This window comes from Spea bombifrons, chromosome 8, assembly GCF_027358695.1.
Source record: "Spea bombifrons isolate aSpeBom1 chromosome 8, aSpeBom1.2.pri, whole genome shotgun sequence".
Classification (NCBI taxonomy): Eukaryota; Metazoa; Chordata; class Amphibia; order Anura; family Pelobatidae; genus Spea; species Spea bombifrons.
The window spans coordinates 27,485,176-27,506,174 of record NC_071094.1 but is presented as its reverse complement, the minus strand read 5'-3'; the positions used below and the strand labels follow the sequence as shown (position 1 = coordinate 27,506,174).

The window sequence follows — 20,999 nt, the reverse complement described above, 5'->3', positions numbered from 1 at the left end:
TTGTTTCAGGCAGCCTTTGTATTTTTTGTGAGAAAAAGGGATATTGTCTCAGGGGAGGAAGTTTATTTGTCAATGCTAATTCTGCCACAATTCATTAAACTGAGGTAACCCTACTACCACCAGAACAATTATACTTATTGCCAAACTCCCACCTTTATGTAGTTTTAGTAAATACATTTATGCTAAAATCTGTGGCAGTGACAGATCATTAATTATTATAATCCTGCCACACCAACAAGTGACCATTCTTACTGTAAGTCAGCATGTGGACATGGCCATTGTTTTGCTAAATGTTTAGATATTCCTGTTTTTACCTTCCTCTTTCAAAAAACATTAACAGTCATCATACCAGCAGCAAGGGGAAGTGTAGCTTATCTCTAACTGTAAAATGGAAGCCATCAGCAATAAAACACATTCCCTACCTTCTAATTTTTAAGGCACGGTTCCCCTTTAAGTGCCAGTAACAGGTGATGTATAGTCATAACGTCTAAGTAGATGTAGTCTCACGTTCTGCTTTTTATTGATGGATGTCAAGCAATTGCTATTAACACTGTATATAGGATTTATCATATTGCTTTATTTGTATTTTAATATTTTAGCCTATGGCATCCATACATTTTACAGAATATTAACATTTTTATACAGAGACAGAAAACATGGAGGTCAGACTTGCTAGAGCCTACATGAGACATTCCTAGACTGTGTAGGTGGCATAGGCAAGATTCTCATGGGTTTACAAACTGAAAACAAGAGAAAATGCAGTGGAAGCAAGTGTGTGTGTTCTCCCAGCATGTGTTCAAGCACTTTCCTGTCTGACTCATGGGTAACCAAGCAGCTTTAATAGCAAGAACACAAGTAAATTCACAATGGTTCATGTTATCAGTCAAGTTGTAATGTAGGGACACTCCAGCCATCATATGCACTTTAATGCATATAATAGCTGTGTGGTCTTTTGAAACTGTTGAGGTATCCCCCTAGCAAATGTGTAGGGGATTCAGTAGCTTCCACACACGTCAGCCATATGCCATGCAGGAGATGTGCCAAACACATATCCATGCACGTGATATACCTCTCTCTTCTACCATGATTACCTCTTCACGCATCACCTGTGCTATACCCTTTTCTGGAATTCCCTTCCCTGTTCTTTCAGATTTTTTCCCTCCATATACAAATTCTAAAGCTCTCTGAAAAGCCACCTCTTTTGAGAAGCATATAACTTTTCCTCGTAACACTCTCAGCCAGCATCCTCTCTAAGCCATCTGAACAACAACCTTGACGGCTCGTCCTGACTCAACCAACTCATCCAAGCAGTCCTCTCCTTCCGTTTCACTTCCCCCTCAACCAACTAGATTGGAATCTTGCAAGGGCAGGATCTCTTCTCCTTTTGTACCAGTTTGTTATTTTCCGTGACTTGCCCCCCCTCTCTGTCATTCTCTTCCTTTGAAGTTCACTCCATACGCCTGTTTTCCCTCTCTCTCTCTCTCTCTCAGAGTGGCAGTCATATATATCGCCCTTCTGGACCTACCTCACAGTTCCTGGATAACCTTGCTGCCTGGCTGTCCCACTTTTCAATATCCCCATCGATAACCCACCCTCCCCTGCTGCTTCTAAACTTCTCTCTCACATCCTCCTTTGGTCTCCTACAATCTTCTCTATCCCCTACACACCATGATGGACACTGTATTGACCTGGTATTTTCTAATGTCTGCTCCATATTAGAGTTCACCTGTCGCCCCTTCCACCATCTCCTCACCTACAATCTTACAATAAGACCTAAACCTACTTCCCCTCCTCCTGACCTGTAGAAATCTGCGCAATGTTGATCCTCTCCAATTTTCTAATCTGATTCAACTTGGCATTTCCCAGACTTCTACGATAACCGGCCCTGACCTTGCCACATCACACTATAACAACACTTGGCACACTTGCTCCCCCTCAACTTTGCAAAGCTTCACATCGTCAGCTACAGCCCTGGCACTCAAGGCAGACGCGCTATTTACAAAAATGCTCCCGAACTGCGGAGCGTGTCTGGAGGAAATCTCGCTCCGAAGCCAACTACAACCACTACAAGTTCATCCTCCACGCTTACACATCTGCCCTTCAGCTAGCTAAACAAACATACTTTTCTTCCCTCCAATCTCTTCCTCCATCCCCAAATGACTTTTCTCCACCTTCGACTCTCGCCTCACCCCACCCACACCACCTCCCTCACGTGCCTTTAGTGCAGACTATTTCCAAAAAAATGTCCTCGGACCGCCAATTGTCATCAAAGGGTTAAATATATTGTATTGTCTCTGATCGTAAAGCGCTACGTAATCTGTTGGGGCTATATAACTAAATGTAATTATATACTTACCTCCAATCAGCTTCAGGGCTGGAATGAGGAACACTGGGGGAGCACCTTAAGGGTTGTAGTTACTATAGATGTAGAGTAGGTAATTGCCTTCCTTAGCCCGGTACAAGTTCAATTAATGCTACAAAACAGGAAAATACGTGATCCTGTTAAGCAGCCGTTAACAAGAAATGGAAGTTGCCTGGCATTCATACACGAATACTGGGTAAATTCAGTGATCTGCCCAGTATGCGAAATAACAAGTGTTGTAGTTTTTTATGTGCTCTATGTGTGAACGCACGGAACACACAGCCGCTGACTTTAAAGGGAGTGCTTTCTGGCCAACGACTGGATGCTTTAAGCAGTCAATCAATGGTAAGAATGGTCAGACCACAGATGAAGACAGCTGCTAAGACAGCTTCTACCTCTGGTAAGTCCTTTTTTATGGGGGGTGACAGTTTATTGTACAATGGAGCCTCATCAACAAAAGCATATTACTTACCTATAGGAGCAGTGCATCGTCCCGCTTGAGGTCTCATTTTGGCATCACTTTAGAAAGTTTGAAGCAGACAATCAGGGACAGGTAAGACCCCATGGAAATCTGTGGTTGTTGGTGAATATAGACTACCTGCATACTGGTAATGGGAGGCAGTTGCACTGGTGAGGGTTCCTGCTGAATCTTTCCTTGAATTTGCAAGGGGATACAATAATACTTTAAAGGGGACCACCTGCCGACGTCAGCGGGACCGCCCGTCAGTGTGCAGTCCTGGCAGCATCCTGCAAGGGAAGGCTCCGGGTAGCCGGAGCCCAGAAGCTCTTAGGTATGACACTGAGTCTCTTGTTGAGTTGAGTTCACCCCGACCCTTACTTGTTGGTGAGTTTATGATAGCCATCAGGATCAACTAGTCTTCTTCCAGGGAGTTGAGTTGAAGCATTTTTTTTATTCAACCCTTTTTTTTTTTTTGAAATCTCAGTAAATTAACTCAATGGAAATTAGACTGTAAAAGTGTTCCAGCTCCCAGAGTCGCTATGCATTTTGTCTATTCCAATCATGTCTCTTACAGTGTAATGTTACCATATTTAACCAAAAAACAAATATACAAAAGTGTTACAGGAGCATCTGTGGCAAGGTTGTAAGGTTCTGCTAGGTAGGCAACTTCCCTATTGGTCGCTACAGCCACACCCCCGGATATCCATATATGGTAGGGAGGGTAGCTCTCCTTTTGATTGGTCCCTAAGTTAATGGGATGTGGGACGCCCCTGACCACACCCCCTGCACTGTGATTGGTTGCTCCCTGTTCTAGCCCTCTCCTGACTGGTGCCAGTTAAAGTATTTAACCCCTTAAGGACAATAGGGGTTTTTACTCGTAGTATATTGCGGGACAATGGCTCTTTTAACGTTTTTTAGTGTTACTGTTTAGCTGTGATTTTCTTCTCTCTCATTTCATGCTCCCACACATATTATATATTGTTTTTTTCAGGATAAACAGGGCTTTCTTTAGATACCATTCATTTTATCATATCATCTAATTTACTATAAAAAAATGATAAAATATGGGGATTTTTTGTTAAAAAATTTCTTTTTCTCACTTTTTAAACAGAAAACTTTTACTCATCTGCAAAAATTAATGAAAAAACCTGCTAAATAGATTCTACTATTTGTCCTGAGTTTAGAAATACCCAATGTTTTTATGTTTTTTTGCTTTTTTCTGCACGTTATGGGGCAATAAGTACAGGTAGCGTTTTGCTATTTCAAAACCTTTTTTTTCCAAATCTGGTAATTATTCCCCCCATGTGCCATTTCGGGTATCTTTGAAGCCGGCCAATGCAATTTACCCCATCAAATCATATATTTTTAAAAACTAGACACCCCAAGGTATTTCAAATGCTGGTATTTTAACCCTTTCAATGCACTAATTTTACCACTACCCTTTGTGAAACTTTATGGTAGTAATTCTTTTTGTATTTTTTTCACACATGTTGTACTTCAGGTATAAATTTATCGCTCCTGGTATATGTCCGTGTCACACAACACCCCAATATGTGTTCAGTAACATCTCCTGAGCGCAGCGATACCCCCCATGCATGGGTTTGTAGGGTTATTTGGGAGGTAAAAGGCCGCCTTTGTGAGGTGTGTATTTTTTGCCATTTAGACATCTGCCCCATGTCCCATATTTGGGACATCTTTGAACCCGGCCAATTCAATTTACCCCATCAAATCATATATTTTTTAATACTAGACACCCTATGGGCATTTGTAATGCCAATATTTTAACTCTTTCCATGATGGAATTTTTGTAAAGATAAAAAATTTTAGGACTTGCTTATTAAAAACTTTTTTTTTTTTTTTTGCTGACAGTGGGGATTTTTACATGTTACCATATTTTTAACATATTTTTTAAACATTTTTGACCATTTTTTTTTATTTATTTTTTTACACTAGTCACTCATTAGTGAGCTGGGCTCCATTGACCTTGCATGGTTGGATGCAGTACCTGCATTCAACCTGCAGGAGGAGCTCGAGAGTTCTCAAGAGGGTCTGGATAGACCCTCTGTGAACTCAAATCTCTTGTTAATGCCATCCTGTGAATGACGGCAACGTCATTCACAGGATGGCACTTGTGGTTGCTCCTTGGAGCAATCACAAGGCGATCGGGGGTCGGGGGGGTAGTGTTGCTGACATGCCTCGATACTGAGGCATGTCAGCAACACAGTTTATGCTTAGGAAGCGATTCCGATCGCTTCCTAAGCAGTTTTAGCCGGGCGCCGCCGCGATCTTTGATGATCGGTGCGGCGGCGGCCATTTTTCCTCCGGGGAGGGCTGCCGAGGGCTGCCCTCCCCGGATCCACGGTCAGCCTCACTTGTGAGGCTTCCGTGGATGCTGCAAAGCCGCTGTTCGCGGCGAAAACGCCGCGATGCAGCTATTTAACGGCAGCCCGTACATGTACGGGCATTGTCGTTAACCCGTTGCACGGCAACCCCGTACATGTACGGGGATTGTCGTTAAGGGGTTAAGCTAATTTGAGGACAAGGGATACTTCATTGTGTTGTGTAACTACTTGGTTACTGGAAGTCTGAAGTATACCGAGGGGACCATAGGAGATTGCTGGAACTATTGACGGCAGAGACCATGAGTCTCTACAGGGTCCGTCACAAAAAGGTTACAAATGGGATTTTATGGCAAAAAGATAAAAGCTTTTCTTTTTACATCTTTACGTACATTTCTAAAACATTACCGTAGTTTGGAGTAGCTGTATTAGTCCAGTGTATTAGAATGCAAAAACAGAATGTTGCAGAATCTTGTAAAACCTTTTTTATTGGACTAACAGTATTTAAAATAATAGACGAGCTTTCGGGAGTCTCCCCTTTATCAAGTCAAATTTATCAAGGGAAATGCTTTTGATTTGATAAAGGGAGGACTCCCGAAAGCTCGTCTATTTTAAATACTGTTAGTCCAATAAAAAAGGTATTACAAGATTCTGCTACATTCTGTTTTTTTACATTTTTAAAACATTACCAAAACAATCCTACAGAGGGCAGCAATCTTGCTTTTTCAGCAGACTTCCAACAAAACATACCGTGTGAGAATACTGCTTGTAAAATTATGTTTCAATAGGGAAGTACTTTGCTGTGTATCAGTTGTTTACAGGCAATTAAAAAAAAAAGCCAAGCCTTTTTCACGATTAGCCTTAAATATATGCTCTGCATCTAACTAGTGCTCTGCTTATGTACATAAGAAAACTCTTACTCATCACAACTTTAATTCCTATGCGATCTAAACGCCTAGCAAGATAAGAAATTGTACATAATTCATAAGAGCAATTATACCCAATATATTTCATTGGTCTTGTTTATTTCAGATATGCTACATGAAAACATTTGTTTGCGCAAGTAAATTCTTACTGATGTCAGTTATGACAGCACCTAGCATACATATATATACATAAATAGCTACTTATCTAGCAAACTATATCAGCATCTATTACAATATATCTATTCATACACAACAAAGCAAGAGATCAGCGCACATAGGAGTATATACTATACTGTATCTAATGCATAAATATTGGGGATTCCGTCACAAGGAGCTGAATCAGTGGGACAGAACTGCATTTTACCCACTGAGACTCTCTAAAGCACTCTATTGACACCACTAATGAGTCACTTGTGTGGCAGGTGAGGTTCTCAACCCTAAAATTTGGTAAGAACCTGCAAATATGCCCAATAAATACAAAAAGGGATGCACATCCTAAAAATTCAGATTCCGGGGTGCTGCCGAAATGACCAACCTGTACACACAACAAAGCAAGAGATCAGCGCTCACCCAGCAAATAATATTTGGGCTCTCTCAAGCTATATGGCTGTATGATGCGTAGCCCACCACTACATCAAAGTACCCCAATAACTTGGAGCCCTGGCTATACTGCTTACCGAGGAGCTGAATCAGTGGGAGATATATATATACGCATATATATGTATAATTATTCTAGTTCATACCCTTTGTATGTATATACTGGAAGAAAGGCTCTGAGTGCGCTATATGGATAAAAGGTAATAATAGATGTATGTAACATGTATAGCATATATCAGGTGAACGTGCATCGGGAGGATCCGGTGCGATGTGTGGGCTCCTCATCTGTATTCCGTGCCTCCTCTCTGGCATCTACACCCTCACAAGCGGCTCCCACCGGCCGCGTCTCGCACCGACTCCCGCACAGTAAACAAGCCCGAATCGCATCTGCACGTGTTCCGTTTGTGTTTGTAAGGCAGTTCGCCCAGATCACGTGCCGGGGAGGAGGGGGGGATCTCTGGCTGCTTTCAGTAATCAATGTCTTCTCGACTTCCTTCTTGTGATGCAGTCGCCGCCGAGCGCAGCTGAAGGAAGCCGATCGCCTTCAGTGTGAAATCAACAGGGACGACGAGCACACAAACACCGGACTGTCTGCCTCCGAGGAGAGGAACACAATGAGTGCGGGGGACGTGGTCTGCACCGGGTGGCTCATCAAATCTCCCCCAGAAAAGAAACTGAAAAGATATGTAAGTACTGCCCTTATACCTATCATTATGCTGTATATATATGCACATCTATCGATATATATATAGATCACTTACAGATCAGTGAGTGGGGAGATCTGGCTTCCCACATGCAGGATCCTGCTGGCTCTGAGCTCCCATCAACCTGCTACTCCCACCAGCCTGCATCAGACACTTTGATTCAATTACTATTCACCCTTTAGAGTCATCACAGATGATGCGCAACCCCCATCAAATGGTTAAATGTCCACATTACAGAGAGAGCACATTGACGTTTTATTGTTTCTTTTCTCTATTTTTAAACTTTCTCCCACTGGAAATGTCTGTGTTGATGTTCTCACCATGAACTCAATTCCTTATATTTTTTTTGCTTTCTGTACATGACGAGAGTGGGGGCAGTAGAGTTCACTTAGTGGAGGATGTGGGAGTGAAAGTGCACTTAGCACAGATACCCTCATTTTTCACTTGATCAGCCTTCTTTTTTTTGTGGAAACAAAAAGAAAACAGGGTGTGTGTCACAAAGAATAGGAAATTGTATCAATGCTGGTCTGCCAGCCAGACATTCCAGGCACAAATAACTGTGGGGTTTTGTCCACACTAGCTGAGAACTTAGAGCCATTTTAATGGCAGAGCTGTCAGACATACTGTTATTGTTTCATTCTGTGGGAAATGAGTGGGGTGGGAATTAAAAAAAAAAAAAAAAATACAGAAAAAAATAATTTTCTTTAAAAAAAAAAAATGCTACATCCACTAGATGAGAAAATGCACTGCAAAGGGATATTCCAGATGCTTATTCCTCCCTAGTCTGACTAGTGCAAATATTTTCTTTCAAGCTATCATGCGTGTTTGCTGATGTTAGCTGTTCGAGTGAAATTGAGGAACAAATGTGGTTAGAAGCATCTTTTTAGATAAGTGTCACAGCACAATTGACTATGACTCACTGCCATTTGTTTGTCCCATGGATGTGACGAGTCGCGTGTAAACACGTTCCACCCGTCAGACAGTTGGGTGTTATAGTGCAAACATGAAAGTCTATATGTGCCTGATTATTTCCCTAACGTGACATTTAACAGCCTAGGCCCTGCATTATATGGCTATGACAGTTTGTGATGTCATGTAACTGAATCATACATTTGATACTCTATGGAACACCTGTTTAGAATATATTCAGATTATTTCCCTATGCATATATATATATATATATATATATATGTATTTACTGTACCTGTTTTGTGGTCATGTGTATTTATCAAGTGCCAGGTTTATTCCCTTTTTAATAACCTTAATAATAACCTTATTCCCTCATTATTGCAGATTATTATTATCATTAAATATTTTAGTAGCCTTTGACCGTCATCAACTGTTTAATCATCCAAAGTGCCGGTACAGCATTACTCACTGGTAACTTAAATTGTTTCTACTTATTTATATATTAACTCCTGCTGTGTTAGGAGATTCTGTCGTTACAATATCAATGCGTTTACACGGTCTGCATCTATTTTAAACAATTTCATGTATAGTGGTTGGGAAAGTGTAAGACAAACAAGGAGGGCAGTTCTGAGCGTAGATTTTATTCTATTATCCATCACTGGGAGGTGCTCTGCCAAGCATCATGGGATCCCATGCTTTGAAACAAAAGAACTACACTACATTGCAACTTTTTACTGTTACTACCGTGGGAGAGAACCTTTTGGTGGCACCCCCAACATCTTATGCCCCTGTACCCAAGGTTTATAACACACTTATTGTATTTTCCAAAATGCACATGGCTTCTCTCTTTTACATGATCTCAGGGCGTTGCGTCGAGTTGTTCTATGCTAGATTTTGGGGGAAAGCAACCATTGTTTGAGATCATTCAAGAAGTTGTTTAACTTTATTGTTGACTACAATTTTAGTATGTTTTAGAGCCATCGGCGTTTTCTTAATAACAATATGCACTGGTGAAGTATCATTGCAAGAATAAAATAGATGGAAGAGAATGACTTTTTCCCCTTAGCAGTCATTTACTTGTTCTACATTATTATTATTATTTATTTTTTTATATAGCGCCATCGTATTCTGTAGCGCTGTACAATGGGTAGACAGGACATAACAAGTAATATAAAAAAAATAAGAATTTGACCTACAGGTGAGGTACTGAACTGAATGAATTTGATGTTCTGCCTCGGTCTTTCTTCGTTAGCAAAATATTATTTATTTTTTTCAGCCATATTTTTATACCCTAAAACAAATAAACAGTAAATAAACTCAAAACAGTTATATAGCACAAACATGTTTAAAACATGCAATCCTAACTGTATGTATTTCTTGTACCCTTTAACTTTGTAGTTATATCGCTGAGTTAGTTTCTGTACTAAAAATCACCTGCTTTTATTGTACTTTAAGCTGGTTTTGTGTGCTGTTGTTGGTCTCCTGGAAACATATTTGAAACGTTTTCTTAAACAAAAAGTTTTTGACAGCACACGGGAGCCTTTCAGCCTATATTTCTAGGTGCTGGAAAAGGGAAAACAGCACGTTCTATACTATCTCCGATCCTGAAATCTCCGGGTCATCAAGTGTATTTTTTTTGCCTTCTTTTCACTCGTGTATTGATGTAAAGATTGCATCTGTTATTTTCTGCAGTGCCGGGTTTAAGATACCGTATTTGCTCGATTATAAGACGAGGTTTTTTTCAGAGCAAATGCTCTGAAAAATACCCCTCGTCTTATAATCGGGGTCGTCTTCTAATCAGACCTCAAATAGAGGTCTGATTAGGAGACTAAGATCCAGATCCCCCGCACCGCTGCAGGGGACCTGGATCCTCCTGTCGTCGCCCCCCCCACACACACACACTTACCGGTGCTTCCGGAGGTGAAGTTGGCAGCGGGGGTTTGTATGCGTCCGTCGCAAATACCTTCCCCGACTGTCAGAGATCATTGTTCCAGAGTTCCTGATCTCTGACAGCCGGGGAAGGTATTTGCGACGGACGCATACAAACCCCCGCTGCCAACTCCACCTCCTTCCGGCTGCCGCGGAATGAGGCGTCAACCCGCTGCCCCGGCAATACAGCACGAAATTGGAAGCACCGGTAAGTAAGTGTGTGTGTGTGTGTGTGTGTGTGTGTGTGTGTAGGGCATTTCTGGAATGCCTTACACCCCTATATGCCACTCTGGCACTTAGGGGGTTAAAAGGCATATTATGGGGCAGAGTGGCATATAGGGAGGTATAAGGCATTTCAGGAGGCAGAGTGGCGTTAAGGGGGCATTTAATAGTGCACTCTGCCTCCTGAAATGCCTTATACCTCCCTATATGCCACTCTGCCCCATAATATGCCTTTTAACCCCCTAAATGCCAGAGTGGCATATAGGGGTATAAGGCATTTCTGGAGGCAGAGTGCTCTATATAATGCCTTTTAACTCCCTTAATGCCACTCTGCCTCCTGGAATGCCTTATACCTCCCTATATGCCACTCTGCCCCATAATATGCATTTTAACCCCCTAAATGCCAGAATGGGATATAGGGGTATAAGGCATTTCTGGAGGCAGAGTGGCACATAGGGGGTCAAAAGGCATACCATGGGGCACAGTGGCATATAGAGGGTTAAAAGGCATATCATGGGCCACAGTGCCATATTGGTGTGGCAAGCCTGGGGGCAGATGTGCGTAACTGGGGGACAGGTTGGAAAATACAATAGAAAATATAAAAGAAATAAAAACAAAAAAAAAATATTTTTCTCAATCATAGCTTTTATTAAAAAAAATAGTTTACATGAATTAACATTTACTGGTAAAACTTTTTTCCTTTAGGGTCGTCTTATATTCAGGCTTTTTCTTTTTTTCCTAAGTTAATATTCAGATTTTGGGGGGTCGTCTTATAATCAGGGTCGTCTTATAATCGAGCAAATACGGTATGTCTTAAGATGTTTGCGATAATAGATATTTAAGAAGTACTGCCGTTGTAAACAATGCGTCGGGGCACAGGAAGCATGTTACAACTTCCTACTTGGGCTGATAGGAGTATTCTAGGGCTTTCTGCTCATGGGAAAAGAAGTATGCACCAAACACTCTGTGTATGCGCCTGCTGGAGAGGCTTTGGATGTCAGTGCTGGAAAGTTTTTTTGTAATCTTAATGTAAAAGCTGAAAATGGAAATATCAAATAATAAAACAAGTGTTTGCTGGCTTTCCGAGCTGCATTCAGATGGCCATGTTTTATCTCAAACGTGACAGTTCTTTGCTAAGTGTCATTGGAACCTTACTTGGCCTTGCCTTATGGCTATACTGGATGTGATAGCCATGCCTTAATATATGAATGTATGCTTGCACTGGAATGCTGTTCTTGTTATCCACTACACAGTCAGTGAAAAAATGCATTTATATTAGGTCTTGGCAGGGCCAGCCCCAGGTGGCACTTTTGAAGAGGCGTCTTTTTCTTTTTTTTTTTTTTTTTGAAGCGGAGGAGAGAGAGAGGGACGCCGAGTGGTTTTCAGAACCCGCTCGGCTCTCCCCTCTGCAAGCCCGTAATTTCCAGCGCTCAGCAGTGAAGCAGCGCACATCGCGGCAGAGCAGGGAGACTCTCGCCCCAGGCGGCACTATGTCTTGGGCCGGCCCTGGATCTAGGGACTAGTTAAAGGGTCAGTGATTTTGTTTTAATCTGTAAGCAGGCCCCCTTACCTTCTGCTTCTGTAAGTCAAATTGTATGTTATACACTACTTAGTATGTCCTGTCTACCCATCTTACAGCGCTACGGAATATAAAGGCGCTATATAAAACAATCAATAATAATCTTCTTCTCTAGCTGTATGGAGCAGGATTGAACCATGCCATAACCTATTTGTGCCGGGGGCACACTACGACCAGCCTGCTGAACAGGCTAACAAGCTTTTAGACAAAAATGGACATTTTTTAATTCCAGATGAGTGGACTATTCATATTATCTGTGCCTTATAGTTTTATAGAATTGCTTTCATATCTGCCTACAGTAATTTCTTTTGTAAGCATGGATAGTGTTTGCCACAAATTACATATTACTTAACATCGATACTACACGCCCATGTAATTATCACAACCAATTCGAGATACATATTTCTGTTTTATACTTTAATGTTTTTTGATAACTGTACACTTTTTTGTGTCTTTGATGGTAGTTGATTTTAGCTGCCGTATTGTTATCTTGGAGATATCCTCTGCATTCTTTTGTTCTGTGAAATCAGTAACTTGATATTCCCCAAATATCAGCATACCACCCAAGTCTCCTTCTTTAAGAAGGCAGTCCTTCTTTAGGATCCTGTCCATTTTTCCTTCCTCATCATGCCTCTTTTCCCTGAGAATATTTGCTGTGTTTGGATGTAGAACACTGTTCTGCGGTCTGAAAGTCACAAAAATGTTACGTAAATTAGAGAAAATGTGTTAAATTAAATCCGTAGAAAAAAAAATTGGTCCTAATGGCTTACATAGTTTCATAACGGCTGTCAGTGTGTCACAAAGTCCTGGTAAAGCCGTGACCCCCAGTCATGCATTTACTCACATGCTCCTAAGACAAATGTTGAACAGTATGTATCAGCAATGTTTTCTCACTGTACCATCCAACATTATAAATGGTATTATACCTAATAATTACAGTGGCAATCCCCAGCTATAAATCAGTTTGTCCAAAGCAGGTCTGTCAGTTTCCCAAATCCTAGATTTAATAGTTCAGTACCGCAACTGTCAGGGAAGCAAGTAAGCTGTGCGTTTGGCAGCACGAAGTCAACTCTGTTTACTTCGCAGATCCCGGAAGAAAGAGCGTTACTGCCTCTATAAAAGGCACCTGTTAAAAAAAAAAATAATAATAATAAGATCTCACTTTATGGAATAGAAATTTTGTCCCTTCAGAGCGAGTACATTTTCACCCTGAACACTGGATTTACAATTGGTTATATTTAGCTATGCAGCACTCCCATTTCAATATGTTCTGTAGAGCAGCTGTGTGAGGAAAAACCACATCTTTTAACTTGCATCATACCAAGCTACAATAAACTAAAAGCAACTGGTCACTCGACATTCTCCACTTCCTGTGTTATGAACTAGACCATTCTTCTCTTGGCTCTTAGTGGAAAAACTGTATATATGATGTTACCAAAAAAATGATAAAACATCACTTTTAAAAACTATAAACATTCAAACTAGCATTCAAAACAAATTACATATCGTTATACAAACATAGAATCTGATGGTATAACGTTTGGCCCTTTCTTTCCAAACCTTAATTGATCGGAACCCTTACCTAATGTGCATCGCATGCATGCCTTAACTTGATCTGTTATTTTCCACGAATTTTAGATGTTGCAGGTGAGTACATGAAGTAAACCAAAGTAATGGTGTTTACAGATTAAATGAAATATAAAAATAGAAACCTACTGTATATATGTTCCAGTAGCAAACCCCAGTAAGATTTTCCCCTTATTGTTTAGTTATTGCTCCCCTTGGGTGGGAGCTGGCTGGTTTTGATAGCGCTTATAAGAGCAAGGCAGAGAGGAATTAAGGACAGGAAACCTTTTTATTGGTAGCGTTATCACTTTATGCCACAGTGCTAAATTCATTTACTGTATTAACCTCTACTTCTCAGCCGAAAGCTGATAAAATTAGCCTCTGACCCGCTAGTTTTAGAATGTGACCTCTTCTTCCATCATTTCTTCTCTTTTTGATATAAACTTCATTCCTAAAATTTAACCTATTAAATTTTTTTCTCAAATTGAAGGATTTGTCTTGTTAAATTGGTGATTAGCAGAGTTTAATTCCTTTAAAATGTATAATAGAAAATAGGCTCATATGAAATAGTTATAGCATCTTGCTATGTTCATTGGGACATCTTTATAACAAGCCTCTCCACTGTGCCCCCTAGCCCAACCATACATGAGTTTAAGGGAGGCAGAGGTCTATGCAGCAATCAGTATAGACCTCTCCACTTCCAAAGTTTTGGTCTGCGTGCTGCTGTCTGCTGGGTACTTGGATGTGACAACATATCCCAGGGCTCTGCACCGACATGTAATGCACATGCTACCAGAGAGAAAGTGTTAGTAGAGAGACCTGTACCAGTGGTTGTACCTCCAGACTACGGTGGCAGTAGATCGGGCCCAAGTGTTAGTTCCTATGGGCCCCGATGGTAAACGTGGACCAAGGACTGGTGCCTCTTTTATTCCTGTAGGTACTAGAATTTAGCAAACTAGATTAAAGCAAACATGTTCCAACTAACACTACTATTCGTCGTCTTACTTAGCTCTTTAAAATGTTTTAAAAATGTTGCTTTTCTTGGCGAGTGTGGTATCAGAAGCTCAACACGATCATTTCCCTTTGATATCATTTGGGTGGAGTGGGCTTTGGAATGTCAGTCCAGTTAGGGCAAGTTTATTCTGCTATTCCCCACTTCCCACTGTTAGTTTTTTCTTTATTGTCTGTAATATTACTTAAGGTTTACATTTTGATATTGAAAAAATAACACTTGTATAAAGTAGCCTAGAAATGTCCTCAAAAAACACAAAAAGGGATGACAGGTAGATTTCCTACTTAAAAACTTTGCATTGAGCCTATGCTGTAATGTATGTTAAACTTCTTTTCATTTCTTTGTAATCAGATGGTGATTTATTTTAACTAGGAAGTCCATATTACTGGTCCATGTTATAATAATTCTGAACAATGTCAGGGAGGGAAAAATAGATGAGTGGGTTTGGACCCTAAAGAAGGATTTGTCCCTCCTAAACTTCGGAGGTATGAAGTAGTTAATAATATCCGGCAGAAAAGGTCTGTTGGAGAAACTTTAGACACGGAACTGCACCAAGCAGAAAATTTACTATGTTTACTTTATAAATTTATGTGCAGCTAAGTTGTACAGGAAAGTGTTTACGCAGAAATTGTAAGAAAACCTTAGAAAGTATAAACACAAGCTAAAAGTTAAAGGGACATAGTTCAATGTTTTTAAGAATGGGTGTATGAATTCTGTGCTATTTTCATTGCATACCATTGGTATTTGTATATGCATTCTACACCTGTTAGAAAAAAAAATGCGCTTACCTGTCGAAGAAGGCACAACTTCAGAGCTGAAAAGTACCACCCCCTCTGCTATCCGTGCTTAGTAGTCATAGAATGATGTTAAATTTATGTACACTTTAGACAAAACAAATCTGGGAGCCAACTTGATATTTTTTAGGAATCAGAAATCGGTACACCCATTGAGATCAGTATAAAATGGTACTACAAGCTAGGATTGCCTGTCTCCTAAGATTTGTTCAGCCCTGTCGTGGAAACGGACAAAACCATTTAGCCCATCTTGTCTGCCCATTTTTAATTTAAATAAGTTTATAAGTGTGTGGGTTTTAATGTATTTATTGTATTTCCTGGGCGTTCACGGGTTATGGGGTAGCTGTGATGCTTCGTCCTTGCATGTAAGCAGTGATCAGATGTTTGTTCCAGCATACTGGTGAGCTGATCTAACCACTGATCATCTGTCAGCATGCAGTGAGGTAAGAGACATCGCTGCCAATCATCAGCCCCACAACAACAAAAATGATTTTGCAATCACTTTAAGCAATGATGGAAAGTGACACCACGTTTCCCAGACCTTCTGGATATGCTTGGCCCACTGCTATCTTATAGGTAGTTTGAACTGAAAGGGTTAAATGTATAGGTGCCTGGATTAGTTGTAGCAGAAGCATTACTTGGCTTTTGGCGAGGGTCTGGTGCTAAGTATGGTCTGGTCTCCCAGCCATCCTTTATCCTTTTAAAGATCTGCTAACATTGAAAGATTCTACAATAAACGATGAACAGCAGAAATACAATATATTGATGGTATCAAATTAAATCGACAAAGCTTCAGAATTCAGTTTAGGAAGGATGGGAAAAACAAAAATGACTAACATTTTTAACTTAGAGAAGCCAAATTTAAATGTGGCAAATTGTTTGATTTTTCTTTTTATTTTACTACCTTTTACAATAATTTTGTTTTGTTTTAATATGGACCAACAAGAGTTTTATATATTAATGTTACTATTTCTTGCAAGGACTTTTTTTTTTAGTTTTAGTTATTTCCCCGTAAGCGACATAAAGGGTACATTTTGTTATATGCTGATAACTCTATACGTCACCAGGGTGATATCATTTGTCAAACCATGACTTGCAAAAGATCAAAATGTACTCATTAAGCGTTCTTGGATTGTTACACAAGACAAGTGTCGATACTTTAGTTAGGTTGAGTGGCAAAGGCCTTGTTTGTGCTGAGTCATTCTGAAAACAAGTTGTACAAGTACCACGAATTTAGAAGTCCGGCTTTTTTGGAACTTGGGAGTATTCAGAAATGAACTGCTGGAATTCAGAAGAAAAAAAAAAAAGAAGAGTCATGTTTTGGCCAACGGTACATAAAAATAACTGTAGTTGAGGTTAATCGGATGCATTTGCCATACAGGCGTTATTGTGTTTGTAAGCTGAACATTTACTTTTAAGGGGCAAATCATACGTCTAATGTTCCATTAAAAAGGGGTTGTCACGCAAGAGTAAAAAAGTGTATATCGTTCATATATGAAACATTGTTTAAAACGTTTTTCTTCCTTGAAATTGTCCTGTCTCTGTCACATCCTGCTTATGAATAATAGTGTTCTTGGTCCCATCCAGTTCTCAACAGTCTCAAGAAAGTGTTTGTGGATGGTATGGCATGTTCTTTACAGACCACTTACACATTGTCATTTGGTAATGTGTGCACATGACCTTACACAACCATGAATAGGAATACTAAAGCAGGTAAGTCTACCGCATCGAACAGCCTCACCAGACGTTAATGGCTATTAAAGTGCTTAGTACTTTAATATGTAATTAAAAATTAAAGCACTTACATTGTTACGTTGCAGCTGCAGGTCTCTACCCAGTGGAGATCTCAAATGTGGCAGAAGAAGAAGGGTACCTAGTGCATGCACGGTTCTAAGCAGAGGAAGTGTTCAGCTGAGCACCTTCCCTGTGGCCGACTTGGACTGGACTCCGTGTGGAATACGTAGAGAGAGAATTCTTCGGAATCCCATGTATTTGCATGCAAAAAAGTGTGCGGGATAACGCATCTTTTGTGTGCATTACAGTGGGTATTAAGCTGGAGGATTCCTTTTAACGTGTATGAAGCATTGCTGATGAATAATTGCATTGCGGGATATATGAAATTAAATCTATTGGTATATGACTGTTGCTTGCGCTTTACCCTTTGTGCTTTAAATCCTGATTCACAGCAATATTATCTGATTGCCTCAAATGAATATATTACAAGGCAGCATTTGATAATGGGCCCCAGCTAACAAAATCCATGTCTCTCATTGTACACCAATGCAATTCATTTTCAATGGGTATAGATAAGGCCCTAGTGTGTGTGTGTGTGTGTGTGTGTGTGTGTGTGTGTGTGTGTGTGTAGAACTCATGGACGTCACATCCTACTAATTACTAATACGCGTTAAAGCCTTGGATAGACAACTGTAGAGACGTTCATTAGAAGGTTCACGTGCATCTCCATTACTAAAGCAGGCTCCATGTTGGCAAGGACAAGGGCTTTGTGGATTATTGTAGGGGATTACCAGGGTCAATAATCGGTCTCCAGGGAACAGAGGGACTTTTGAGTTTCGCATTGCACTAGCGTTGCTGAAAGATATCGTATCTGCTGTGTAATTTAACTTTAACTGAAATATGCGATTTGCTTTCAACGCTCCAGTCCTCATTTTTTAATGTACTCTGGATTAGGTCCTGAACTTTACTTCATGCTTATCCTGTTTTATAGCAGAATGAAAATTAGACTTCGGCCATATTTCTGCCTTCCTGTTTCTACTGAAGCGGAAGATTTAAGCTCCCATAGAAATCAAATTTGATAAAAAACACATACTCCAGGGTATATTTTAGCTATGTTTGGAGGAGAGGATGGAGGCTCGCTCTCGTTCTATTTTCATGTTAAATGTATATTGGAATCCATTTTGCATGGACCTCGGCACATTTTACTACATGCAAATCAATGCATGTATTCTTAAACTGTTGAAGGTCAACCAGAATAGCATCAGCCACTCACATGTACGTTGTATGAATACTGTTGTTTTGCAAACATACATGTCATGTGGCTGCTGCTTCAGGGGCCCCAGTGCTACTGAGCATGTGCAGGACATTTACCTACTAATGCTTCCTGGTTTCAGTAGAAGCAGTTGGGGAGGAGGAAGATGAAGTAAAATGCATTAAAGTCCATGCAAGATGGATTCGAACACGCATTAAAAAAATAAATATACAATTTTGGGGACTCGACTTTGTTTCTGTTGCATTTTTTTTTATTTGTGTAACCCTACACTGCTGAGCTTGGCAAGAGGCAGATTATCTCTTCATCAAATAGAGGTTTTCCACAAACAAGATATTATTTTTTGCAAAAGTTTGAGAACACCTTTAACTAGCATGTGAACAAGGCTTTTCAATAAATTATTACTCAGGACATTTTTATCTCTATCTAGTAATAGTTTGCTTTGTTCAGAGTTTCACTTTCCTTCTGAGAAGTCAGTGATTAGATCTGAAGGAGACTTCAGACTCTAAAGTCTTGAAACACGTTTATGACTACAACTTTCTCTTTGAATGTCAGTCCATTAGAAGAAATCAAATACATCTTTAGATTGTTTTCTCTGGGACCAATATGGCAATATACAGTCTATCTGGTGTGTATATATCATTTGTTTTTATATATAGTGTTTATCTTTAATCTTCATGACAAGGTTTATCAGGTCATGCCCTGAAAGGTGTAGGTAAGAGGGCTGAGGATAGAAAAGGCGTTTGTGGCTGCTGGGCTATGATAAGAGGGACTGCCTACCAAGGGTATAACACTGCTTCCTTTCACAGCCTTCCCAATTGTGGTGGAGTTAAGTGTGATCAGGAGTAGGCACCAACATTGCTCATGGTGGACATGTACTGGAATCATTGGTGGACAATTGAATGATGTTCTGTGGACCTTCGCAAACATTGCCACAGACACTGGTGTCCTTGTACGGACACTCAGTCTATCCCTGGTTGTGATTGTGCGCTTGTGGCATACTGGGCCTCTCAGTACCTCTGTGTCATCTTTCTTTGGTTAGGGGACAATGTAATTAGTGATGCCATAGTCCTATCCTGACTGATTAATCTTAGTTACAATTTTTCTTTCTCAGTATAGTAAGTACAGAATGGTGCTAAATGTCATTGGGTGCCACCATGACATCTCTATGCAGTGTGTTTTTGCATGTTTGATAACACAGTGGCAATGTTGGCATACACTTCATAACATTTCCATTATAAAATGTATTACAAAATCTGCATAGTTAATTTATTCATGTTTTACTGAGCATGTTTCTTGCACAATTTGCATATTTTCCTTTCTTGTTTTCGTCGTGAGTAGCATCCTTTTGTTGGGCAGACAAATCCTGTGTTCTATGTATAATTCTTAAAATTTTACTGGCTCTCAATTTTTTTTGCATTCTATGGCATGTGGTGAGGTCTTCCTGGCTCCTAAAAAAATATTAATTGTTCCTCTAAATTCTAAATAAATTTGTCACACTTTTAGTATTTTACTCTAGTATTCTCACTACATTCTGCTTCAGGCTGAGGAGTAAATATGGTCAAAATAGTTTTTTTGGCTCGCCTATATATAGCCCACAGTTATTTTTGTGATGTTAGTGTTTAACCTAAATGAGAAAAAATCCTGAATTTAAATTCCTAGTATGCTTAAAAATGGTGAAATGTTTTGGTGAAAAAGAGATTGTTTGTTTGATACCATCAAGCACTTTTCCTGATTTGCTTTTGATTGAAATTAACAAAAAAAACCTTCAGTCCCCTATAGACATACCGGTGCATCCATAAAACGCATCTCAAGAAACACATGGACGTACCGATACGTCCTGACCTTCTTGCAGCGGCAAGTACATGGGAGATCAGGCTGTCGTTTGACAACCTGGACTCCCCACTGTCAGCAGAAGCGAGCATCTGCTGCCCGATCTCCTGTAAAATTGCGCAATCGCTCATTTCCATTACAGGTCACGTCAGGTCATCGGAGGACAGGATATCCCCTGCAGGGTCTGTCTAGACCCTGCTGGGATATCAGATCGCTTAGATGAGGCACTGATCACAGACACTGTGATCAGTGCAGGGAGATCGCAGGGAGGAGAGTTAGAAACCATGTTTCTCACTCTTCACCCATGCTGAAAAACCGATCAGGAAAACGTTTGATTTTTTTTTCTTTAAACAATAAATCCAAATCACTAAAATTACAATAAATAATAATAAAAAAACAAAGTGAGCTAAGTGATGTCATTGTGACATCACTGGCATTAATAACATGTTCAAGAGGTCCCTTAGAGGACCTCTAACCATACTGCACTGCACAGATAATTAAAAAAGATAAATCCCTTACATCCTATTGCACTAATACAACATCTAAAAAGGTATAACCCTCCTGCCCCCATTTACAACCCCCAAACCCATTAAGCCATAAGTGTTAAAAAAATACCTTATAGGGTACTATATGTAAGGGATGGATATGGCCCTCTAGAAAGAAAAAAGAAAACTAAGGATGTGAGATATTTCCGTAATCAGGGGATGCAGCTAAACAATTTTGGCCGTGTTTCTCTGCCGTAGCACATACCTTGTACAACGCA

General features: G+C 40.1%; 1 protein-coding gene across 1 annotated transcript in view; it reads left to right on the top strand.

Moving 5' to 3' along the window:
* The first annotated feature begins 6,925 nt into the window (after positions 1-6,925).
* The window catches only part of GAB3 (GRB2 associated binding protein 3), a 57,780-nt gene continuing 43,706 nt past the window's right edge, over positions 6,926-20,999 (top strand). The window contains exon 1 of the mRNA XM_053473569.1: positions 6,926-7,370. Within this exon, the coding sequence (XP_053329544.1) occupies positions 7,299-7,370 (72 nt within the window). The 5' untranslated portion in view covers positions 6,926-7,298. The remainder of the gene's footprint in view (positions 7,371-20,999) is intronic.